The sequence below is a fragment of the Ictalurus furcatus genome, chromosome 22 (genome assembly GCF_023375685.1).
Source record: "Ictalurus furcatus strain D&B chromosome 22, Billie_1.0, whole genome shotgun sequence".
NCBI lineage: Eukaryota > Metazoa > Chordata > Actinopteri > Siluriformes > Ictaluridae > Ictalurus > Ictalurus furcatus.
The window spans coordinates 14667365-14694232 of NC_071276.1; the positions used below are offsets into that span (position 1 = coordinate 14667365).

At 39.7% G+C, this 26868-nt stretch overlaps 2 protein-coding genes across 2 annotated transcripts in view; both read right to left on the reverse strand.

Moving 5' to 3' along the window:
* pdzd2 (PDZ domain containing 2) overlaps positions 1–6169 on the reverse strand; it is an 84868-nt gene extending 78699 nt beyond the window's left edge. The window contains exon 1 of the mRNA XM_053610822.1: positions 5446–6169. The gene's annotated coding sequence lies outside the window, so the exon portion shown is untranslated. The remainder of the gene's footprint in view (positions 1–5445) is intronic.
* Positions 6170–15346: 9177 nt separating this feature from the next.
* On the reverse strand, positions 15347–23841 carry golph3a (golgi phosphoprotein 3a). Its single transcript, XM_053653701.1, has 4 exons — positions 23415–23841; positions 18739–18870; positions 18095–18209; positions 15347–17490 (listed from the first exon to the last, which is right to left on the reverse strand). The coding sequence occupies exons 1-4, from the start codon at positions 23619–23621 to the stop codon at positions 17066–17068; spliced, it is 879 nt and encodes a 292-aa protein (XP_053509676.1). The 5' UTR covers positions 23622–23841; the 3' UTR covers positions 15347–17065.
* Between the last annotated feature and the right edge of the window lie 3027 nt (positions 23842–26868).

Here is a 26868-nt window from a genome sequence, read left to right on the forward strand (position 1 = left end):
ACGATCAACGACAGGGTGGTGTGATACGGCCAGATACAAATCCGACACAAGTTGACTATTTTTCAATAACAGAACATTCTGAAGTGATTTATTCCTCTTACACTGCAGAATTTTTCCATTGAATACATTTCTTAATGAATGGCACACTGTGCTTTTTATCCATTTATAGTTACATTTAAAGTCGTGATGGGGTGCACGGTGGCTTAGTGGTTAGCACGTTCGCCTCACACCTCCAGGGTTGGGGGTTCGATTCCCGTGGCTCTGTGCGTGCGGAGTTTGCATGTTCTCCCCGTGCTGCGGGGGTTTCCTCCGGGTACTCCGGTTTCCTCCCCCAGTCCAAAGACATGCATGGTAGACTGATTGGCATGTCCAAAGTGCCAATGGGTGTGTGAATGTGTATGTGATTGGATGCGGTGTGTGAATGGGTGTGTGAATGGGTGTGTGAATGTGTATGTGATTGGATGCGATGGACTGGCACCCTGTCCAGGGTGTACCCCGACTTGTGCCCGATGCTCCCTGGGGTAGGCTCTCCTCTGGGATAGGTTCCCCATGACCCTGAAAAGGATAAGCGGTATAGAAGATGGATGGATGGAAAGTCGTGATAACGGGCATGTTTGTTCCTGTTATCACCTACAGTAAAACAGTCTTTCCTTCACCTCATCTTTCCTGAAGTTAATAAGACAAAAAAAACCCACACACACAGGAATCCTCTGCCCTAACTTATTGACCATTTCAAAAGCACTGAAACTGGAGACTCCTTCCATAAATGTTAAATAAACGTCTCCTTACAGAAAGCTTCACCACCAACGACAACCATTTTTAACCGTTGTATTTTAACCCGAGTGCATTAATATGAACCTGCGATTAGAATTACAGCTGGAACCTCTGTAGAGTCATGCTGTTACGGAAAGTTCATCAACACCTTCAGATGCGGCAGAAAAACGTACAGAGCGGTGTCAAGTGAGAAATGACACAGAAGCGAAAGCAAAAAGAGACAGAGAAAGCAGAGCAAGAAACACAAGGCCTGTACGGTTTTTTTTCAGTGGTACTTTACATAATCCACCGACGTCTTTCTACAGTAACCCAAGTGTCTTTTCTCCAGACAGCTGGAAAACAACTGGCGCTGAGTTTGTGTCAGTGTGGGTGTGATGGTTTGGTCTAACAGTAGGTCACTATAATATTTTCGCCAGTTCAGGAAGAAAAAAATGACCATTCCTGTGTAGAGTTTCCCACAAACATTTCAACACGCTGCTGAAGGCAACTTGTAACTTATGGAAAGTGTAGCCTGTTAAAAACCTTCTCTTAGTATTTTCTTAGTCTGGTGTCTGTTATAAAATATCTGGATGATAAAACTCTCTGGGCAGCTACTAGTTAACAACTGTCTTTTTCAATGTTCGTGTGACATATTATATGCTCTGATCACGTTATCGTATCATGAATTTATTTACATTAAACTACATTGTGGGTAACCCGGCGTTGTACAGGCTCTGACCAGCAGCAACATAAAATACTGAGAGAGAAAAAGCAGACCTCTCCCTGAACTTCCTCCCCTGACCCCCACCTAAGTGCATTTCAGATGCAGGAAACACTGTGTGGGTGTGTGTGTGTGTGTGTGTGTGTGTGTGTGTGTATGGGTCTCTCTGCCTTGTGTCCAGTGTTCCTGTTATAAAGCAGTTATTGAAGATGAATATATACACTCACAATACTGTGGCACATGTAACCATAAAGCTTTACACCGGCTACCATTAAAACAACCGATTTAATCCGCCTGCAATATCATGCTCTTTGCTTTACTTCCTTTTTTCCTCCGAATTTTCCACGATTGCACTGAAACATCGAAAATGTTTAAAAAGCTGCTTAAAACGGGTTTCATGGTATGCCCTTGATACCGAAAAGTAAAAAAAAAAAAAAAAATCAGGAACACTTTCAAACTGGCCTCGTTTATCTCTGATTACGCAAGTTAGTTATTTTAAACCCCCCCCCTCCGCCCCCCCGCCCCCATCATTCTTGTCTCCAGGATTTCCAATACAAAGTGTCAGCAAATATCAGACCTCACATTAAAAGAGAAATTTACTATATATCTATTACTATATTATTTATACTGTGTACTAAAACACACAGTAGCCCAAAGAACGCTGAAGTACAGGCAGTAATTTATATGTTTATATGTGACATGACTGATTACGACTGGGCAATACGATGACATATCGACGATTGTGAGAAACTGTTTCACGATGCACTTTTCTGGGAGATTGCAGGTATTGTCAAGTATTTTTTTTTAATAACAATTACAAATGCTGTTTAGAAGCAGATGAGTAAAGGTTAAAATGCACTGAATCTTTCCCCCCTTATCATCCATCCATCCATCCATCTTCTATACTGCTTTATCTATTTCAGGGTCATGGGGGAACCTGGAGCCTATCCCAGGGAGCATGGGGCACAAGGCGGGGTACACCCTGGACAGGGTGCCAATCCATCGCAGGGCACAATCACATACACACTCACACACCCATTCATACACTACGGACACTTTAGACACGCCAATCAGCCTACCATGCATGTCTTTGGACTGGGGGAGGAAACCGGAGTACCCGGAGGAAACCCCCGCAGCACGGGGAGAACATGCAAACTCCGCACACACAGGGCCACGGCGGGAATCAAACCCGGAGGTGTGAGGCGAACATGCTAACCACTAAGCCACCGTGCACCCTCTTCCTTATCAGTGTTAAGCAATATATTTCTGCAGACGGTATATACAAATACCACTCAGATTTGCATATTATTTTAACCTTACTCTTTTGCTGCGAGCTTGTTAACAAACCTGGATATCATGATATATATTATGTACTGTAAAATATTGCGATATGGTATTTGTGTCATAACACCCACCACGTAAGAGTACGTGTGCCCGTGTAGTGAAATATCCAACTAAGAAGAGTCTGAAGTAAAATATATCAAATATAGCACAATTACTCACCACAAAATTATTCTTGAGCGATATTAACCAGTGAGAAATTGTGTTGGTTCACTGGGTGCTCATATCGTCAAAACATTACATCAGGAATCTTTTTTAAACACAGGATGTCATGCTATTGTGTTATTATTAATAACACACACACGCACACAGAGACAGAGAGAGAGAGAGAGAGAGAGAGAGAGAGAGAGAGAGAGAGAAAATATACGGGAAATTTCAAAACAATGCACCTCTATGGAAGAAAAAGATTTGTTTCGCTCTCGTCATTTGAAACGACAGAGACATGCAAAGACACTATGAGCTGAAAACGGTTTCATCATCACTAGACATTAAATTTTAATTTAAAGGAATTTATGAAACAGCCCAAGGTTGGCTGAAACGTCATCTGCTGGATGTTGCTTATGTTAATAAAGAACATCCTACTCAGTAAACTGAATATTGTAAGCATGTAAAGTCTGTTCCCTGTTCATCTGCTCTCACACTGCATCCGTCATCCATTACTCGAACTTTTTTCGACATGAAAAGCTCATGACAATTTCATTCATCAGATTTGCATTCTTGAGAGGTGAAGACACAAGACCTCCAAACTCCTCATTTACTCACCTCCTCTGCTCATGACACATCCATCGTAAGGGCTGAAGATGAACTGTTCTCGTTCTGTCAGTCAAACGACCAGAAATGATGCTTTAAATCAGACGAGCAGTGCCACGTTTCTTGGGCAGCATCCCAGATACCACAAGTACCTCTCCAGCCCACTGCCGTTTTTCTTCTCTCTTATTGTTTTTTTTTCTACAGAACTCACAAATCACTGCTCACTTTTTTTTTTTCGAGCACATCCACCCTCAACTTTCCCTCTCTGTGCCGATGGAAGCTGCAGCCTTTTCGAATGGAGTGCTTGAAAACGATGCAGTAAAGATAAAATAAAGTTTACACAGACTTGTTTACTGGAACAGATTTTAAGCTGAAGCGGAGAGAGTTTTTGTTAGCATGAGTAGAATAGACAAGCTCACATCTCGGTGTGTGGTACAGGTCGAACCCCCATCAGCTCCCAGGAACTGGCTGTGGGTTTAAGACTTACATTCCTCACTCTCACTACTGCATACATTTCCTGTGAGTTTCACTCTATTACTGAATAGATTGTAGTAGTTACTGAATAATATGCTTTAATGTGAAGTACTGAATTTTAAGATGGGTGTTTAAGGAGCTAAAATCCTGGGTAAAAACGTACAAGTCATTGGCTTTTGCCCATCATGGAGCTTCTGTGCAACAAGAGCTTTTGCCCAAACAGGGTCTACTATCCTATATGAATCCTAACTTTCTGCACAATACGAGACATTATAACTAAGCGACACTGAGCTTTGGCCAGTCAGGGGCTTCTGTGCTACATGGAGCTTTGGCCAATAAGGTGTTTCTGTGCTACATGGAGCTTTGGCCAATCAGGGGATTCTGCCCAACATGGGACTTTGCCTACCCAGGGCTTTCGCAAACCAGGGGCTCCTTTCAAATTTGCCCAACCAGAAGCTTCTGCTCAACATGGAACTTTGTCTAAATAGGGGCTTTGGCCAAGCATGGGCTTCTGTCGAATATTGGACTTTGCCTACTGAGGGGCTTTGTGCAATCAGGGGCTTCTGTCCTACATGTAGCTTTGGCCAATCAGGGGTTCTGCTCAACAAGGGACTTTGCCTACCCAGGGTGTTTGCAAACCAGGGGCTTCTGCCCAACATGGGACTTTACCAGACCAATGGCTAATGTTCAACACTGTACTTTACCAACCCAGGGGGTTCGGTCCAACATGAGACTTTAACCAGTCATGGGCTTCTGCCCAACATGAGGCTTTGACCATCCAGGGGCTTCTGCCCAACATGAGGCTTTGCCCAGCCAGGGGCTTCTGCCCAGCATGAGGCTTTGCCCAGCCAGGGGCTTCTGCCCAGCATGAGGCTTTGCCCAGCCAGGGGTTGATCAGCTCGTCTGCAACTGGACTCCACGCTCCAGCTGTTGCCTACAAACGCCGGACTCCTGCGCGCTCGCGCTCAACACAATTACATGCCGAAACGCGTTAAAAAGCCGCTTTATTTTTTCAATCTTCGACCTACACCGAGTGCTGAAGTGTGTAAATGTTTCCCCTCCTTTGTTCCATAGTGAGTGTTTGAGACTACAAACTCCCAGTGAGACGGTAAACAAAAGCTGCAGCAGTCCTCACAATCCCACTGTTTACCGTTAATCCATGGCGGAGTGTCAGAGGAATAATAACCTCCACCTCCTCCACCACACACACCAGCTTCTCTGAGAGCCCCGGGAGACCTTCACAAAAACAGACTGCACTTTATGGTTTAGAAGACGAGAGGGTTATTTAAATACGATGAAGCGGCACTTTTTTGCCTCGAGCATCAACACATACATTACAGCAACACTTCCGAGTGAGAAACAGAGAACATTCAGTGGACTAGTAGGAAAAAGTGTGACAGACTTACTGTGCATTCACTTCCTTCATGTTACTTTTCCTGAATCCAGCACAGAACCACGGAGCCACTTTGTTTCAGATCCACTGTGGGGTTGTTATCCTCCTGCTCACTTCAAAAGGCTCTCAGACCAAAACGCTCATTATCCTGAAAGCCTGCTTCATGTGAGGCTCCTGGGGGAAAACATCATAAAAGGGCACTTTTACATCATCAGGACATCAGTAGATGATGCAGATCTTCTTTACTGATATATCCAGGTGTTCTTTTCGTTTTTGTAAAGTCATTAAATACAGTTACGGTGATGTACCAACTCCTGAGGATATGTGAGGAAAGATGAAGCGGGATTTTTGCCATTTGGGGGCAGAAGTACTAGTGGGAGGAGTCAATTTCATCTATCCAATCAGACGCGATCCAAGTTTAAGCCCCGCCTCTTTATACCCCTCTGCCAGTTCAGTACGTTAAATATTCCCTGTTACTGAACAAGAAACGTGTGCATGCAGGTAGAGTGCAAATGTTTGCACACCCTTAGGACAAAATTAAGATTGTTTTTTTTTTTTTTAAATGTATAGCAACATTTATATAGAACATAGATAGATAGATAGATAGATAGATAGACAGACAGAAAGATAGATAGATAGTCAGATAGATAGAAAGATAGATAGATAGATAGATAGATAGACAGACAGATAGATAGATAGACAGACAGATAGATAGATAGACAGACAGACAGATAGATAGCATTCATTGTCATTACAAAGTACCGGTACTCAGCAATGAAATGCAGTTTAGCATCAACTAGAAGTGCAGATAGTGGCATTGTGCAAATTAACAAAGTGCAGATTGAATATATAAATATATTTATACACAGTAAATAAATAAATAAATAAATAAATAGGAAGGCTATGGGCAGTGTGCATACTACATGTAACCCTATTACATATCCATATTCATTCATCTTCATTAACTGCTTTGTGAAATGAGAATACACCCTGAATGTAATGTCCATCACAGGGCATCATGCGCATATGTGCAATTTAGCGTAGACAATCCACCTACATATATGATTTTGCGAGGTGTAAGGAACCCAGAGAACCCAGAGGGAACCCACACAGACACAGAGAGAACATGCAGAACTCTGCATAGACAGTAAACTGAGCATAGGATCGAACCAGGAACCCTGGAGATGTGAGGCAGCAAGTCTACCCACTGTGTCACTAGATGCATGTTCAATAAAAGTGGATACACAGTACTGTGCAAAAGTTTTAGGCACATGCAAAGAAATGCTGTAGAGCAAAGATGCCTTCAAAAATAATGAAATTAAATGTTTCTACATTTAAAAAAAATAATACTGTAAAGAGCAGTAAACAGTAGTAAATGAAACAAAGTCAATATTTGGTCTGACAAAAAAAATAAAAATAGCAGTTTCCAGTACAATGTGTGCAGTTTTATAAGGAAATGAGCTGTAAGTTTTATTGAGCATCTTGTAGAACCAGCCACAGTTCTTCTGGAGACTTTTGACTGTCGCACTCGCTTTTTATGCTTCTTAAAGCAGCCTTCATTGTGTTTTCTGTCTGAAAAGTGGTCTCTTATGTAATATGTTGCTTTCTTTAATGACATACAAACATTTTTCTGTAACATTTCATTTTTACTAGAAAACTAATGTTTGGGAATCTAAAATGTTTTTTTGTACTGACTTCATAATGTAGAAATCATAAAATAAACAAAAAAATCCATAACAAAGATTGTACTAAAAAAATAGGATACCTAAAACTTTTGCACAGTACTGTACATAAAATGGCCGTGCATGTGAAACAGTTTGAGTGTTTCGTTAAAGTCAGTGGTATATAGTACAGTTGTTGACATGCTTTATCTTCCTGCAGGCTACACTTTTAATGAGACCTACTTTTGGAAATTCCTTCTAATCAGATTTGCCCAGACATGATAAACCTGACTGGCATGTACATTTATAAATGTGAAATTACTTGTACCAGATATACTAGTATATATTCCCTTCTGTAAAGCACTTTCTGTTGGGGAAGTCCCCAATTCATGATTAATTCAGTTTACCGAAACCAAACATTCAGTTGGAAAGCTGTGTTAGAAATATTTATGCAGTCCTCTTAATTTGACAAGTTACAATTGCTTCCAGTTGCGGAAAATAGCTAATTTTGAAGGAAAATGCCCGGCACATGACTGAACAAGTCATACGATGAATGAGATGCACAGCCATGAACCCAGATGGCTTCAATTAGGAAGCTACTGACGTATGTGCTTTTAGATTAGAGGAAGTAAAATCAACGTGACAGACAATGTTCCTGCTCTAGGCTGTTAAACAGTACTGGACTATGAATGTTATAGTCTTGCTCATACATTCAGAATGTAAATTCAGGTATCAAATTGTAATAAGCTAGAAAAGTCAGGAGGGTCTGGGTGTGGGATTCTTCTTAAAATCATTTTGTTTCACTTTGGAAAACTGCCACAACATTTTGTATGTCTAATACTGCTAAAGTGAAGAGTTTAACGTGCCAGGACAGAGACGTCTCCATTCAGACTTTGGCAAATGATTTATGACAGTGCATTTCCAAAGTGTATGAATGCTTTGGAGCGATCTAGATGTCTCCCTAAATGCGACGTGAATTGCCATCTGACCATCAAAGTCAAAACAGTATATAAAGGTCGTCTCAGTCAACGAACAACCATCACTTACACTTTAAAGCACCATATAAAAGAGATCATTACTTTCCCCATCACTTGTTGAGACTTTTTGCTTCTGCTGTTTCTGTACGCTCCGTATTCTCTTTCCCTTATGGTTCATTTTTAAACCCAACGTGTCATAACGTGTCACATAGCTTCCTTCTTTTAAGTTTTAAACCCTATTTTTTAATATGTGCACTAAATAGAACTATGAGTCATCTGTGAATAGTGCACTTCTCCATTAGCTTAGTGTTAAGGTAAACTTAACACCTCTTCTTCCTTTTGATTCTGCTCAAACACAGCCTGTGCTCCGAGCCATCTGTGGAGCAGATGTTAGGTAGATCACGGTAGGCATTTCAAAATAGTACAGGCTTTTACAGGAAGGACAGACTCTACCGTTTTTGTCGTTGAAGTTTTGGTGATTGGAGATTTCTTGCATGAGATACTGCATGGAAGGAAGAAAACACAACAGGGCATGCTGTTATATGAAAATAATGAATGATGGAGTGGTGTGATGCTGTTACCGCAAGTGTTTCGTTCCTCTTATACGCCAGCAATTTGCCAATGTTTACAAATTTGAAATTATTAATGATGTCACGATGCAATTGAGGACACAAGTGCCGGTACTCAATGGTTTTAATCATCTTGGCAAAAAGTACAAAGATGTCATCCAAAAACATGGTCAGTAAACAGGCGAGGGTCAGGCAATGTACAAACAGTATAAACAAGGTCAGGCAAGGTCAAAATAAGAGAAACAAACAATGGATCTAACAGCTTGGTATCGACTAGTACAAGAGACACAGCACGTATAATTCATAATGAATATGAACACTGAGAGTCTTTATATAGTGTGAGTGTGGCAGTGCAGGTGATTGAGTCCAGGTGTGTGTAATCAGTAATCAGGAGTGTGTGAATATGAGAAGTTCTGGGTATTGTAGTCTTCCGCAGCCATGTCTGTAGACCGTGCTGAATTCTGGGATGTATAGTTAGATGCTGATTCTTGCATCCACGTGACAAATGACAACACATTTCGGTTTATAGTTACATTTAATGTTGAGGAATGTCAGAGAGACAAGTTAGTTCCTGTTATTACTTACGTCTTATGCCGATATAAGCAGTCATATCCTCACTGTCCTCTCTCAGCTTGTTGCTGAGAAATGCAAATTGCAAAGCACATTTTTCTTTGTTAAATAACCACAATCTGATTAGTATTAGTTTTAGATTATTCAGAGCATCCGCATAATCCCTGTCAAAGTGTTGAACGACATGTGCGTTGATATAAACCTATTCAGAGTTGTGCTGTTTTAGGAAATGAATCTTCTGGCCAATCACATTCAAGAATTCAGCAGCGCTGTGGTATAATATAGACATTAAAAACTTTCATAACCGTCTAGGTTTAGACGAGTACAAAGCAAAAAAAATAAATTATAATAAATCTACAATATGACAATAAAGTGAACATTATTTTCAGTCCTTCTCATCACAGATGTATTGAGTGAGGAGCGGAATGTAGTTTCTCCAGAACATGGTGCTACGTTTAATATGAAACAGCAGCAGACAACAGTGCAAACAGTCAGACTATAGACTCTATACAAAACTATACAATGGCGTTATACAAATACAACCGTTAAGCACAGGACAGTAGAGTCTATATGGTAGACAGTGCATATGTTACTATTGTACGTGTATTATTATGGTTAAAATACTACAAAAACTCTACTGTATGTACAGACGGGTGACAAATGAAAGGAAAAACCAACTAAAATGTAAAAATTCTCTAGAACCGTACTGGAGCAATGAACACTATTCTTCCAGAAGATATTCCCTCGGTCAGTGTTTTGATGATGGTAGAGGAGAGCGCTGACTAATACTTCACTCCAAAATCTCACATACAGTAGAGATCTGGTGACTATAGACTGTAGTGTGTGATTTACATCATTTTCTTCCTCATCAAACCATGAGGATGAGCCCTTGTGCCCTGTGGATGGGAAGGTGGGGTGGAGTCATCCGTTAGAACCCTTTAGATTGTTCTATATTTCCCCATAAATGTGACCTAAAACATCAACAGCTTTTCACACAAGTCTTAAAAGTAGACTTCGAGAACCCAGTTAAACAAATGAGAGAAAAATATAACACTTGGTCATGTATTTATTGAGAAAAATGATCTCATGATGTTTTAGGTCATATTTATGCAGAAATATAGAAAGTTGTAAAGGGTTCACAAACTTTCAAGCACCACTGTACTGTACTGTACTGTATATATCACAAATACATGGATATAGATATAGGCCGATTGTGGAAAGAGGAAGAGCAATGTGAACAAATGAAGTTGTTCTTTCTTATGTAGTAATAGTGTGCTGACTCAGAGTTTCCCCCGACACACACTCATGCTCATTACGCTCGCTTGTAAACTGACCACACAGAGTTCATCTATATACACAGTGTCACTGTGTTCCTCCATTTTAGGCATGCTTAAATCCACATTTCTAATTAGCTTCATTAGATGGAAATGTACAGTGCAAACATTTGTCCTCTTTAAGCCAATTGGCTTTAAATGATAACTAACCCAGAAACAAGAGGCCTCAGAGACTGCATACCCCAGCACATACTCTTTAAAATGTATTTAAAAAAAAAAAAGATTAAGTTTCTGTGTTCGTGACCAAAAGTTTAAGAATTCAAATCCTAGACCTGTCAGAGACGAACAGCTGGCATTAAGAACTTAACCCTCAAATGCTTGTTTATATGTTTGGATTGTTCTCTGTCTGACATATACAGTTGCAATCAAAATTATTCAACCCTCATTGCAAATCAGGTTTATTGTCAAAATTTTCAGACTGTCAACTGTTTGCAATGAACAAATCAAACAAAAGCAACTGAAATAGTTCAACACTACAAATGCTTCAAGTGGTTTCCCCAAATTCAACTGAACATGCAACTTATAATGATTTCTCCAGTCTCAAAATAATTCAACCCCTTCATGGCAAGCATCTTTAGTACTTAGTAAAGCACCTTTTTGCTGTTATGACCTGCTGCAAATGAGATGCAGAGCTTCTGGCAGCGTTCCTGAGGAATCTTCACCATTCATCATGAGCAATGGCCTCCAGTTCAGTAATATTCTCGGGTTTGCGTGCTGCAACCGCCTTCTTCACATCCCACTAGAGATTTTCTATGGGGTTCAAATCAGGTGAGTGTGATGGCCCTGTAGAATCTTCCAGGACTTCTTCTGCAACCAAGCCTTGATGGAATTTGAGGTATGCTTGGGATCATTGTCCTGTTGGAAGGTCTAATGATGCCCAAGCTTCAGATTCCTCACAGATGGCATGATGTTTTCTCCTAGGATTTCCTGATACTTCAATGAATCCATCTTGCCTTCCACATGCTGCAGGTTTCCAGTGCCAGAGGATGCAAAGCAGCCCCAGAGCATCACTGAGCCACCACCATGCTTGCCTGTAGACAGAGTGTTCTTTCTTCATTCTTCTTCCTCAAGACATACTGCTGACCCACTGTACCAAAAAGTTCCAGTTTTGTTTCATCGCTCCACAGAACAGAATCCCAAAACTTCTGTGGCTTATTTATATGATTTTGAACGAGTTTTCTTGTGCTTTTGGGTCAGTAGTAGTGTACGTCTTGGAGTTCTGGCATGGAAACCTTCTGCGTTTAGTACGCACCTTACTGTGCTCACTGAAACCTCAGTGCCTGTTGCCACAAAGTCTTGCTGCAGGTCTTTTGCAGTCAGTCGAGCGTTTTTCTTGATTAGTTTCATCAGGTTTGCTTGACACAACACCTGTTTTTGCATATTTGTGCTGTTGTGAGGGATTCTGTTCAGGGGGTTGAATAATTTAGAAACTGTAGAAATCATTCTGTTGCATTTTCAGTTGAATTTGGGGAAACCACTTGAAGCATTCATTGTGTTGAACTATTTCAATTGCTTTTGTTTGATTTGTTCATTGCAACCAGCTGAAAGTCTGATTTTGCAATGGGGTTGAATAATTTTGATTGCAGCTGTACATAAATAGAAGTCAAATGAATAGCTCTACTTAAGAGTTTAAAGGGATGATGTACAAAATGAACACAGCGGTGGCTGGGGGCGATATTACACGGGTGGCTAAAATCTAATATCTATAAATAATTTGACAGTGAAACTCTTAGGACTGAGCAATGCATTATTAACGGCATAACACGATTGATGTAGACTGAATGTCTTTGAAGAGTACACCTGCATTTAAGTTATTACTAGTTAGTAGTTACAAGTTAACAGTATTTGATACCAGTATTAGACAGAGCATGCAGTTTAACTCTTCTTAAATACCATGATCTAAAAGTATGTAATTGTCTAAAAACAATACTGCACATTGGATCCAAGACTTGGGCATTGCTATATTAGACATTTTTGCTTGGAATATTGATCTCACTCATTACACTTTCAGTAAAAGCTTTAGCCTTGTCAGGGGTCACGATGAATTCGGAGCCTATCCCAGGAACACAGGGCATGAGGTGGGAATGGGATGGGATGGGTACCAGTCCTTCACAGGGCACCATGCACACTCATTCACTCATTCAACTACATCAGTGGTCACCAACCCCGTTCCTGGAAATCTACCTTCCTGCAGGCTTCATCTCCAAACAAAATCTAACACACGTGTTTTAGCTTATCAAGAACTTCTTAAGGCAATGATTAGATGGTCAGGAGGGCATCATAATTATGGTTGGAGCCAAAGCCTTCAGGAAGGTAGATTTCCAGGAACAGGGTTGGTGATCAATGAACTGGGGGTATTTATCTTAGCCAATTCACTTACTGGCGTGTTTTTAGGAGGTGGGAGGAAACCAGAGGTAACCCACACAGACACTGGGAGAACAGGCACAGAAGCTCCACACAGACAGTAACCCGAGCTCAAGATTGAACCGGGAAGCCTGGAGCTATGGTATGAGGTGGAAATGCAACCTTCTGCACCACCTTTCCACCCTGGAATATTGATCTGCCATTTAAAAATCAATCTCAGCAGTGTGATACTACTGTGGTCTTAAAAACCCTGCAGGTGATTTACTGCCTTCTGAATTTGTAAAAACATGCAGCATTGCCAGATATTATTGTGAGCACAGCAGTAGTAGTAGTGTGATTATAAATCATTACAATATACAGGTGTGGGAGAGAAAGTGCCTTGAAAGGATGTTCAGCATGTGTGTATTATGAATGAGTCCTGCCATAAGCACAGGACAGTCTTATGATTACAGCAGCAGTTCTTAGGTACAAATCTACAGTATCCCGGTGAGATTATCCTTACAAGCAAAGGTGCAACTTTTTGGGAAGTGCAGATCTTTATGGTATCCATGCGAGACCATATTATGTTTCAGATCATCTGTTACCTTCTCATCTTCCTAACAAACTAAATTTAAACCCACCTTGCTGACCCCTACTTGAACTGCATTCAGTGTTTTTCAACGCATCTGCTACTTCCTAGACTCACTAACTGACATGAAACTGAACTCCAAACATAATTCATGCAACATCGCAAAGAGTTAGTGCTGATCTGAGATCAGCAGCTGGCCTAGAACGATCCCTAGAACACTCAGCATGTGTGATTGGTTAGGAGTGGAGCACCAGGCTAAAAAACTGCAGTCACATCAGAGCGAGTGTTTCAGTGTGGATCATGTGCTTGTTCATAAACATTAACAGTTTCCAGGTGTGACATGGCTCCACAGTGCTGATGTAGAGAAGACAACGAGGCTCAGTAGTTAAAATGGAAGGTAAACTTGATGCCGCTTGATGGCCAAGGCCTTTTAACCTGAACCGTTTCGTCTTGTGTTTGGATTGGAATATGCATATACAATTTATACCTCAACTCTGAACTCTCAGTTCTGATTGGTCAGAACGTGTTGATTAATTTATTATTGTTTTTAATATTTTAATATGTTATTGTTGATTAACATATTACTGGTTCTATTGTATTTATATTCAATGTAGGGACTTGTATGGTGGGCACTATATACAAACATATTAAAGAACTTCATTTTTGGTGGGAGTCTCAGTGCTTTGTAATAGCGACACAGGAAAGATTTGCGACACAGGAAAGATTTCAGGACTGAAGACTTTGTGCTTTGCAGTTCCTCAATAACATGACAAGCTGCAATTCTTTTGTTATTAATATGAAGAGTAGAAAAGGGGAAACTTGTAAAGGAAGTATGTTTAAAACTGCTGTAAGGTAAGTGTTAGCAGGGACTAACTTGTATCCGACATTTCATAACATTACCTGTAACTAGAAATGTATAACATGTCATTCTGTTATAAATAAAAATGGGTAATCTTTGGGAACAGTAACGTACTAACAGCAATATAACCCCATCAGTGATTCATTTTCTATAACAGTAAGCCCACTCATGTTTTATTTCTAGAACTAATATATACGCACAGGAGAGGATTATCCTACTGGACAATTGTTCACATTCTTGTTTTTTTTTTTTTTTTAACAAAGACATCTGAATGACGGATCAAACAACACACAGAATTACATGCTTGCCATCAGGAAAAAAAAAATGGGGAGAAAAAGGAAAGATGGGCGTTCATGGTGAACTCATGAAGATGAAAGAAAAAATTATACCCCTTGTCATGCACATACACATTCTCATACAAAAAATGAATGACAGATGAGTGAGTTTTTGAGGCACTCCCAATACCTTCCTTTATTTGGTAATAGGAAAGTGTACACACATGGGTCCCTTCATAGTGGGCTCTAAAGTTACACATGATTTTAAATTCTCTTTGCCCAAAATGTGTTCGCTACATATTGTAATAGAAGTAGCTAAGTACTGCAAGGTAAAGCATTAATCATGATGGATAAACGAAGCAGAAGCAAGCATGTAAATTATTGCTTCCAATACGAGTATAAAAAAAAAAAAAACTAAACCAAAAACAATAATTTGGCAGCAGAAAATGTAAAAAGTAATGAAACATGGAATTCGACAGAAAACGTCTGATCAAAGGCATCCTCCGTTAATATTACAACCAAAGTTCAACGAAGGGAAGAGAAACAAAACAGCATTTCAGAATATAGACGCTTATTGGATTAGCTGACAAATAAAACTACAGACTGAGCTGGAATGTGTTGTTAAGCCTCTGTGCAATCTGCCTCCTTCTCCTCTCTAAAATCAAACACGAATACAATAGTTTTAAATATATATGACAGTTATAAAGAACCAAGTAAAGCATAAATGTGAGTCTCGATCAAAATGGTCATACGAGTTTTTATTTTGTTATTCATGAATCAGTTGGTAAGAGAGGAATACATAAACATGAAAACTGGGGAAAAAGTAGCAAACTGTTATATAGACCATCTTGCAACATTGATACTGGCATCAAACTTTTCACTGCATACTCTATTTAAACCTCTCTTTCTGACCGTACAATAAAAACTAATGTTAATATAAAGCAGTTGACTCGATTTAGTGGATAGCTGGGGCTCCTGTCTAAAGGAAGACAGTAATATGTTAAAAGTATTCTACAGAGGCAGGTAGATATCTGAAGCCAAAATGAAACGAAGAATCCCTTCTTCACACAGCGTATGTTAAGCTATTGGGGGGGCTAAAAATCACTGACATTCCCCTTACACATAAAAATTTAACATTAAGGACAAATGTAGGATTTTAAAATCAATTCGCTCAGTTGTTCATGAATGCCATGTCATGTCATGTTGAGGAATAGCTACAGTACATATTGTAACGTGGAGGTTACGAGTCCTGTAACCGAGATTAGGCACATAAAAGTGGTGGTTTCGTGTATGTACAAGAAAACGGTAGATCTGTGAAAGTGACGAAGCCAGCGAGAGGCAGTTAAAAACAATAAAGGGTGACGTGTGAGAGGTCTGAGAGGTAGCGCTCAAAGTATTAGTGAAGTTCAGGACAGTGAAAAATATACAGCTTTTATGCTACTGATCAATATAAATTTGGAAATGTTGATACCCGGGAACAACTTGTGAAGAATAGTGAGGGTTTTATGTCGTCAAATGTTCTCTAAATTTTTACCCTGGGAACATCCACACACACACACACACTCTAAACATCAGCTGAGGAGGCTGCCTTGGACCAAGGCAAACGGCCTAGCTGCACCATGAGCTGACTCCATTATCAAACTTGGTTTCATTTGCAGAAAGAAAAAAAGAAAAAAAAAAACCCCACCATTCCAAGAGCCATTACTGCCATTGCACTGATGAAACACTACAGGTCTGGAGCTAATCTCTGCCCCAATGGGAGTATTTGGTGCTTAATAATCTTGTGGTTTCACTGGAGCTCCTCAATCTTTGAACCAAGACCGCCAAGTCTGGTAGAGAATAGTAATCTGAAACCATTCGACACAGAGACGTTTTCCATAAAACACAGACTCAGACGCTCCAGTTCTTTTATCATCATTCTTATAGAGGGTACACATTTCAAACAAAACCTCAAGAAAAGATTCAAACAGTAATTTAGCTCTAAAATGGCAGAGATACTTACTGTCTGCTCTAGAATTTCTGTATTTGCATTAATAGGACAGTAAACCCATATTACCGTAGGAGCAGAGTACTGAGGGGTGGAGGGAAAAGAGGGGGGTGGGGATAGAGAAAGCCCACTTGTCCAGTTAAGCGAAGGGTATAGATTGCTCCTTCAGTGTGTTCAGACAGACAGTCCAGTAAGTGAATACCCCTCATACATTTAACTGGACAAAATAAGAACGAAAGGAGGAGGGGAAAAGGCAGGCATGCTTTCCTCTGGCCGGATCAAGGCTGTGTAGAGAACGTAGAAGGGAAGCAAGTTATCGGCAAGGAAAGGGGAGTACGGGGTGGGGCGTGTGTGACTGAGACAACTCTATACGAGTTAGCGTTCATTTCAGATACAACCCTTTTCTGCCTGTTGTTTTTTTTTCAGTAACCATTCAAAAGTTTGTTTTTAGCACGTTACAGGTGCATCCTCATTTGGTGAAGGCAGCTACAACAGCCCAGAGCAGCTCGTTGGCGTTACTCTTCATGCTCTCGCCCTCAGGCTCGAGGTCGAGCAGCTGCCGCACCCTCTTCATGGCCAGGTCGTACTGCTCGTCCAGCAGCGGTGCAAACGCGTTTTCCAGCACGTCGGACGAATGAGCCAGGAAGATGAGCGCCAGTAGACGCTTGTCCATGCGCTGTGGGTCGTTCACCCACTTGTCCAGTACGGCTTCCTGTACCTTCTTGATGAGGCGCTGTTTGATGTTGCTGTTGGTGAGCGGGTGTGTCGTCATGTCGAACAGCAGGAAGTTTTGCTTCTCTGTGGTGAGCACGCCCTTCTCCACCAGGTTCTTGGCGAGGCGTTCACGCACATTACGCAGCTGGTAATGGAGCTTCAGCGGGTTCCAGGTCTCACCTACGGGAGACAGCAGTCTTATTAGATGTGTATAAAATGAAAACAAATAAGAGGAAAACCAAAATCTTCTGTTGAGCTGCACGGTACACTGCTACAATATGGTCTGTTTGCTTAGAACACTGACCGCAACATTACAATAATAAATGAATAACAGGATGTTAAAGCTTTCTGGTTAACTTGCATGAACTGGTATGTAGATACTGCCACGTTTATTTCTTTTTCTTAAATAGACAAGTCCAGATTTATATTGCCGTGTCATTTTATGCATATTTTTTCAATGTAGATGAATGATTAGCGGTCAAGACTGAAGCTTCAGCACCCCACAGAGGCTAAATTAAACGATCTTCGACAAGCTGAACACTAAACCGTATAATACGGGGGTCCGAAATAGTCGAAATATTTACCTTGATTGAAAATTAGGTGCAGATTTGTCAAAGCTGCTCATCATCTGCCCATACCAAGACTCACTCGATACATATTTTAATACATTTTAGACATTTATTTTAATACTCAATACAGATTTTAAATGCGTAACCTGTAGTGCAAAATAGAAGGCTGTGCAAAACACCAGTGCAAGTAAAGAATTGTTCAGTTTAATCCTTACCACTAAGGAGCTCGATCCAGCTCTGTACCGTCTCTGGTGGCTGGGTCTCTTTAATGTGTTTCAGAGCTTCATCCAGGAGCACGTCACCAGTAGGAGCATCAGATTTACATATGACCTGATAATGAAAAGTGCCAGATTTTATACTAACCATTTCATCAAAGATGTGCAATCAGGTTTAAATACACCGAGTTCCTTTAACAAAAGCAGAGGCAACATTTTGCAGAAGCCATAGTGAATAATGAACATACCTTCCCTGCAAGAACAAATATTAAAGAGCTCCCCCTTGTGGCACATCACATGATATTGCAGCACAAATTTTTTCTCATTACAAAATTTTCTCATTGCATCATTGCAAGACATTTATTATTATAAATCAGATACAAAAATAATTGAATTGGCCTTATTTTGCATCATATTACACATATAATGAGTCTGACTTTTACATATGGAAAACTGACTTGTGAATCTTGCCAGTTTATGAAACTACTTGGGATTGAGCATGGAAGGATTAAGCTGTAGGCTACCCATCAGAAGGCCAATATAAATGAGCAAGAGAAGCCAAAAGGACGGAGGAGTCATTAGAGAGCTGGATTTATTTCCAGGACGCAGACTTAGTGCTACGGTAATAATAAAAGTAACCCCACCTTTCTGGTGAGGAGGCTTTTTCTTCTCATGCCACAGGCCTCCAGCTGCAACCTCCCTCGTAAGGCGAGCTCGATGAGCATGCAGCCGCGAAGCCCTGAAGATATGCAGTCATTCCAGAAAGAAGTGTAGCCCTGTGAGCACAGACTGGGTTAAATCAACAGTGGTGGGAAATAAACTATTATAGTTTATAAACAATTGTTCTATTCAAAACATTTAGCAAGACATTGAACTCCTTGCCAGTGTCATGAACTATGACTCCTAGTTGCTAAATGCATTAGATCGACATTCATTCATGTAATTAGGAGTATTAAAAATAAGAATACTAAAACCACAATAATTATTCACTTCATGGATAAAACAACGTACTTAACATACCTGCATGGCCAAAAGTTTGTGGACACCAGACCATCACACCCATATACTTGTTGAACATCCTATTCCAGATTTAGTCCCCTCTTTACGGTTATAAAAAGCTCCACTCTTCACCACTCTTGACATTTCAGACACAAAATCATTAATGAAACCAGGCACTGATGTTGGATGAGGAGGCCTCCTGTGTGGTCGGAGTTCCAGTTCATACCAAATGTGTTCAGTGGAGTTGAAATCAGGGCTCTGTGCAGGCCATTCAAGCTCCTCCACATCAACCTTGGCAAACCACGTCTTTATAGACCCCCGTTTGTGCACAGGGGCATTGTCATGCAGAAACAGTTTTGGGCCTAGTTTTAGTCCCAGTGAAGGGAAATTGTAATGCTACAGCATAAAAAGATGTCCTATACTATGCAGTTGTGTGCTTCTAAACTTTTTTTTAACAACACTTTGGGGAAGAAACACGTATGGGTGTGATAGCTTGGTGTCCACAAACCTTTGACTATATACACTGTAGCATAGGCTGGGAGACTCTGCTCAATTATATCATGATACATGTTTATGATCACATGCTTCAAATTTCTTGTTCCTTGTTAAGTAGTTTATTTTTGTAATCTCTAAAAAACATTGACCGTTTCATCTCTTATCTGCCTCTGCAAATGAATTATTGTGATACATTATCATCCATCTTGAAAATGCTTAGAGCACTTATAACGTACCAACAGATAAGCATGGTATGCTTTCAAGACTAAACAAGACAGTCATTTTACTGCACAACTGCTAACTACAGATTAAAATCCTATATAATCCCTATAGACTTAGAATACACTAATGCATAGCTGATTCATGATAATCAACAAGGGCAAGAACCCGGGTTTTAAAAGTTACCAATCCTTGGGCTAACAGGAAAGACTTGTCCCACGCTGACTAAACTCAGTCTCTTTGTGCCTTTTGAGTATTGCACCAACCTACCTCTCTGTATTCCAAGCTTTTTTTCTTTTAACATTAAACTGTATGAGATTTCTAATTATTCAGCTCATCTTCTAAAGCTAGTTTTGTGTATCTACCATATTTTCTGGTCCGTGTCAAATATTAACATAAGTAGGTCTTGTATGCAAGGCAATAAATCAAATGTGATGTATAACTTCCCACTCTTCTAAAAGATCTTCCAGCAAATTGTCTTTGTGACCTTTGGCTAACATTCTGATTATGAGCTTTAGTTGTAAAAGAATGAGAGACTGGCCAGCACCTTTACTTTCAAGCTGTTTAACCTCAAGGAGAGCAGACTGTGTGTAGTAAGCAGCAGAGACTTTATGAGAAATGTAGTCTAGTTAATTATTCATTAATAACTAGGACTTGTTATTACAGTGCACATGTTGCATAAGCTGCTTTTCCCGTCTCAGAACTGTCTGTGCTCGGACAGCGTGGTGGTGGTGGGTTTTTTTTGGTAAAGAAAAAACAAAGTGTGAAAGCAGCCTTGTCTGTAGGCAGATTTCAAGCATCTGCCATCTGGAAGACTAAAACATGCAGCACATCATGATTTAAGAGTAAGCAAACAATAGATTGAAGGGCCTGACGTGGTATAAAATGAAGAAAGTTAAGCCTCAGTCAGCTGTATAACTCATGTTTGTTCTTCATTGTAGGACTGCCTCAAGACAGAACTCAAAAGGATCACGGGCAGCAAGTTACACTACTCTACATGGACACTTACCCTCTGTTCACACTAGTGAGGGACAAGTCGCTCGTGTAGCTTTCATCTTGTCTCTTGTGGGCATGGAGCGAGCGCTACTGTTGTCGCCTGTGGGTGTGTAGCATCCAATCTAACTCTGATAAGAAAGAATCGTGGCCAAAATGTAGCCTACAGCTCACAATTTACCTGTCCTTAAATTGAACTGTAATATTATAATAAAGTGAAAGGTGTATTTGTATTAGCATCACAAGCTAACTGTACTAGCTAGAAACACACTAATGATATGTCGAATAGGATGAAATCATTTGACATTGTTTTCTAAATCAAGCAGTACATAGTAACTCAAAGCAGATAGGAACCTGGTAGGAAAGGTGTGAAGGGAGAATGAGAAAATGTTTTACCACGCATGCCATATAAGGAACCCGAGGAAATCATTTGAGCCGATCATTTGGATTTGTCACATTCGGCTAAGTGGTCTCACAGTGCTTCAGGGGATTCCTCTGGGTACTCCGGTTTCCTCCCTCAGTCCAAAGACATGCATTGTAGACTGACAGGCATCTTTAAATCATCAGAAGTGTGTGAATGTGCGCATGTTTGTGTCCTCTGGTGGGTTGGCACCCCGTCCAGGGTATCCCCAGGACCTGACGCCCCCCTCCCCGTGACACTGTGTAGGATAAGCAGTGTTGAAAATGGATGGTAGTACTTGTCAACATGTGGCTCACTAGTGTGAACGTACCTTTAACAGGACACACTGAAATGTCATCTGCCAGTTGCCAAAGCTGTTGATGAGAATTTATTTGTAATGAAACTACAATGATATTGATTAATTCTATCAGTCTTATAGCACATCGTTGTGTCCATTTGAACACGGTGTTCGACAGGACACAAACACTAACCCTTATACAAGACCAGAACAACAAACAATTAACAACCATCACTACCTTAAACATCACGTGCCATTTTTACCCTGCTTTATGCTCAAGAACAAAGGCTTGTTAAAAAGGCCTAATATCCTTCTGTGTTCAAATATGAATAAAGGCGAATGCATACAAACAGAAAAAGGCACAGTCATTGAACTTACACACGCCCCTGATTTCCACATACTCTGAAATCTTTACGAGAACAAAATTCTCAAGAGGGTGACCGGACACTGGCCTGGACAATGTTGACTTACTTGTGCAATCGCACCTGTAAAGTGAAAGCTGGAACAAGTACTTGTTTTTTTTCTTTTCTTTTTACCCCTTCCCCCCTAGAGAATAACCACAAAAGAGAGACAACATGTGTGACGCTGCAGAAGTGTGCGCACGCGCGGACATGTTTTCTGTAATTATAAATAAATGCAGATACCGTGTAAATGTCCAAATATATTTAACAGGCCTAACAACTTTAACTTTGAAATGATTAGTATCGAAAACCACCCCTTTAAAAGCACACAGCCTTAAAGTAATCTCATTATTTACTCTGCAGATGAACAGAGTGTGTTTGTCTTAGTTTACCTATTTATCATTCGGGCATTTCCTGCAGAACAGTCCCCAGAACGGGCATTTCCGGCAAGCCTGAAGTACAGTCTCCTCATTCGCGGCATGCATGTGTGTTTTTCCTCCTTTTTCTTAATTACTTATAAATTAAAGTATAGATCAGTTATTCTCAAAGTAGGGTGAGAACAACTGATCTATACTTTGAAGCATGGCCAGGAGTCACTTATTATTGCATTGGTTATACATGTAGAAATCCCCACTTATTTATTTATATATATATATATATATATATATATATATATATATATATATATATGTATGTGTGTGTGTGTGTGTGTGTGTATATGTATATATAATGTGAGTTATTTGTATTAATCTGTTTGACTAGGTTTCATCTACACCTCAATAACTCAAGTTTCCCTAAAAATATATGTCTAAACGTGTAAATAATGAGCCTGATATTTGAATAGTTGGATTGTGATCATAAAATAAATGTGTACTCCGGTGAAGAAAAATAAGTAAATAAATAAATAAATAAAGTTTAACAATCCTTGGTCTAGACAAGTAAACAATCAGGTAAACAACTGGGAAAACATCCAGTGAGACAATAGTTTCGGAAATTGACCTCGACATGAGGAGATCTTCAATCCACACGACATTTAAAGTTAGCAGTATCAGGAATGTCACTGCTAAAATGTTTTTGTGAAGTGTGAGAACAGCTGACTGATAAACTGACCGCTGTGCTAATAGGATAAGTTCATTAATTCAGCTAACGCCAGCTAGGTGGCTAGTGTCTTTCAGTAAACCAGCACGGTAAAAGTTTTTATATAAAAACACACCGCTACAGCTGATGTAAAATCATCAGCTAGTGAACTCGTCATTTCAAATGTTAGAAACATCACAGCTAACAATTGTTGCGTTCAGGAGTAGAACTGACGTCTGTTTTTAACAAACATTCGCTAGCTAAGAAGCCACGGCTAGCTAGTTAGCTGTCTTTATCCTTATCAAGTCAAACAAAAGTAAAAAAAAAAAGTTAGCGTTTATGCCGTTTGGAATAGATGAGAATGATTCTTCTGGTTAGCAGGCAAAAGTTAGCTTTTATTTACATTGAAACTAATAACGCCGAGGTAACCGAACTGACCTCGCGGTCTTTCAAGCCCAGAAGTAGCACTTCCTCCATGAGGGTCAGTCGGGTTTCTTTGGAGTCGCCGGTGTCGTCGTCCTCCTGTTCGTCTCGGCGGTGCTCGTCGTCCTCTCCGCCCGCGCTCTTGTCTTTGTCGACGGCGCTGCGCGAGGCCTCGGTGCGCCTCTGCACGAGGCCCGAACTCCGCTGAGTCAACGAACTCATAGTGTTAGCCGCACACAGGGAAAGAAAAATACATACACACACCAGCCTCCCAGACAAACTACTGTCTGAGGTTGGAGTCTTTTGGTTTAAGTCTGATACATATAGCCTCACCGAACCGCTTTTAATTCGGTGTGAATTTGGACAGAGAACGCGGTTTAATTCTTCACCGAGTTAGCCTCAGGTCGCACTTTCCTCTCGGCTCTGTGAGAGCTAACATGGCGGATGCTGATGACGTCAGCAGTGGATGTGGCAGGGAGCCTCAGGTAGCACAGGACCCGGAGCAGGAGGCTCAGACAGCTGAGAGTACAGGTTTACATTCCCACGGTAAATACACCCATATTCTTTTTTATTATTTTTATTTTTTTTCTTCTTCTTTTTTTTTATTTAAATAAAGCAATAATCCATAAACAAGGCAAACCAATCAAATCTCAACAGACATGAACCGAATAAGGCAGTTATAACAGTTCTAACAGATATGTGTGGCACTTCACATAGTCACACAGTTTGACATTTTTTTAATGCACTCCTGGGCAAAATATTAAGCTTTTAATTGTCTTAACAACAAATTATTTGGTCCGAAAATTAACAAGAAAACTAAACAAGTGCACTACTATGGGTTCTTATACATTTTTATCAATACGTTTCCATGACTTTTGAGGCAAATCTTTCATGACCATACATTCCCTGAAATGTCTATGTAATACAATATATATATATATATATATATATATATATATATATATATATATATATAAATTCCATGTCACATTGTACCACAGCGTATCTTAACTAAAATTAAACCCAAACCAAAATAACTACAAGGTCAGTGTGTATTGAAGATTGTTTACACAGCTCTACTATAAAAGACGTTCATATGACGCAAAGCCCTACTTGGAGTTTTTATAGTTTAGTATAGTTTTTATGGTGCACCTTTAAAGCTCATGATGACTATCTTCTGGCATTTTATGAGCTGTAATGGAGTGGAAAAGCAAATGAACAGTATTTGGATTCAGAATGACATTAGGGGAAGTAAATGACAACAGAATATTCATTTTTCTGTGAACTATCTCTTTAACTTTTTGAGCTCAGACCGGACATACAGACTAGTATCAAAATACAATGGTTGCAGATACTTGGTGATTTATTGTCCAAAAAACAGAGAATTAAAGGAATAAAGAAAAAAAGAGTTAAAGAATTAGATTTGCAAATAATATTTTATTTTAATAAATGACTTTGTCCTAACCACAACCTAACAACATGCTTGAGTCAAATCCACACGTGTTACCATGTTCTAGTTGAAGTCTGAGGATGATAACTCTCCCACATTGAGTTTTGTGAATCATTGCCTTAGATAAGTGAATTTATACTGAAAGGCTGTCGTTAGAGCCAAGAGACCATCTTCATTAGATTCATTCACAATATGCACACATTCATTCTTCATCTTCTGCCTAATATAGACTACTCCGTTAATATTTCTCACTTGTCACCAGGAGCGCTGCTAGGGTTCCTGGGCCCCCTGGCTGATTTGTACTCCGGGCACCAAGCCCCCACCCGAAATTATCGTTTCTTATCGCCACGTGTAAAAACGATCATCAATAAGCATAACAATTATTTCATATTCAATAAGACACTATAAAGAACAAAATTTTAACAGTTTATTAAATTAACTGAAATTATGCATTTATAACTATATACAAATAACTATATGTACAGTCCAAGTAATTAACACCTCTCTCATACACAGACACTATAGAAACTCTGTCTGGATGTCTTTATAAGATGTTGACTTGTAATTTCTTATTCCCCAAGTACCAAGAACAATGAACTTTACTATTCTTCTTCATTGAGTGAATAATAAGTTTCACACCCCAGCAGCTCCAGAAAGAAATGTGGAAATTAACTAAAACAGTGACAGGATCATTGAATCAATGAGTTGAACTTGAATCGAATCAGTTCTATTCGTGAATGAATCATTCAGACTGGTTTTAATCAACGAGATTCTCCAATTCATTGAAATGAACCGACTCAAACAAACGATTCACTCATGAATCGGACATCATTACAACACTTCTCTCATAAACTCACTCGGGACAATTAAAGCAGATTTATATGATTGCATTAAATTTCAATCGATTCCTCACAGAAAGCTGTTGCAAGGCTTCGGAAAGCTTGAATATATACAACACTGGACTAGTTTTATTGTCGCTTGGTGCTTTTCCTTCCTTTTTGAAGCTCAATGCTCTGTTACTATTGCTTGATTGTGTGGAAAAACACACATTCTTGGAAATATTGTGTTCCAGCTTCCAAGGATAAACATCTCGGGGAGTAACTGATATAATTAACATGAAATAGAAATTCTAACATTATAGCATGCTTCTTAATAGATTATTGTGCAAAGAGGCCATTGAAATACCAAAATCATATAGGAAAGTATGTGGCTCTGCTGGGCCCCCTGTCTGACCAGGGCCCTCAGATCGTCCTAATTTTTCACCCGTTACGACGCCCCTGCTCGTCACATTGACAATAACACATTACATTACATTAATCACATAAATGTTTGCATCCCTGGATATTACTGTTGCTAATTAACTTTTCTATCGTAAAAAGTTTGTCAAATATTCAACTTTAGCTACTTATCTCGCGCTCTTTCACCTTTAAAACTGAAGTGTCACGTGGCTTCTGTGAACAGCAAAGCCCCACCTCTTTTGATTTGATTGGCCATTTCAAGCATTTTGACATTGACAAGCACTGCTAGAAGCAAATTTCCATGACTTTTTCAAAACTTTCTGGGTTTATTTCTTTTTTTTTCCCAAAACTTCTCCATGCTCTTCTTGTACGCAAATGTAAAATCATGTAAATTATTCAAATGTTTGATGTAGAATTCAAACTAACACATGTCTGGGTTTACAAAATTCAAGGGGGAAAAAGCTATTCCATACTAAGTTACTTTATCTTTCATTCTTGTTAATTTCTTGACCAATTATTTGTTGTTAAGACCATTAAAATCTTAAAATTTTGCCATTTGGGGCTTGGCCCATTTTTTTTTGCCCAGGAGTGTACTGAAATATGTTTCTTAGTCACAATATCATTTTAAAAGTCTGCTTTCATCAAAAATGAAAAGGTAAAAAAGAATGGCATTCAAAGCCCCATTTTACCCTTTATTCCAAAGAACCTAATCTCACTCACTCTTTCTCCTGGTCAGGTTCACAGTACAGCTGGAGCCTATCCCAGGAACACTGGGTGTGAG

Coding starts and splice junctions, on each gene's coding strand:
- golph3a (XM_053653701.1), bottom strand. CDS start 23,621: ATGAGTTCGTTGACTCAGCGGAGTTCGGGCCTCGTGCAGAGGCGCACC. Junction 18,871..23,414: donor TGGGCTTGAAAGACCGCGAG/GTCAGTTCGGTT, acceptor CTGTGCTCACAG/GGCTACACTTCTTTCTGGAA. Junction 17,491..18,094: donor CTGGATCGAGCTCCTTAGTG/GTAAGGATTAAA, acceptor TGTCTCCCGTAG/GTGAGACCTGGAACCCGCTG.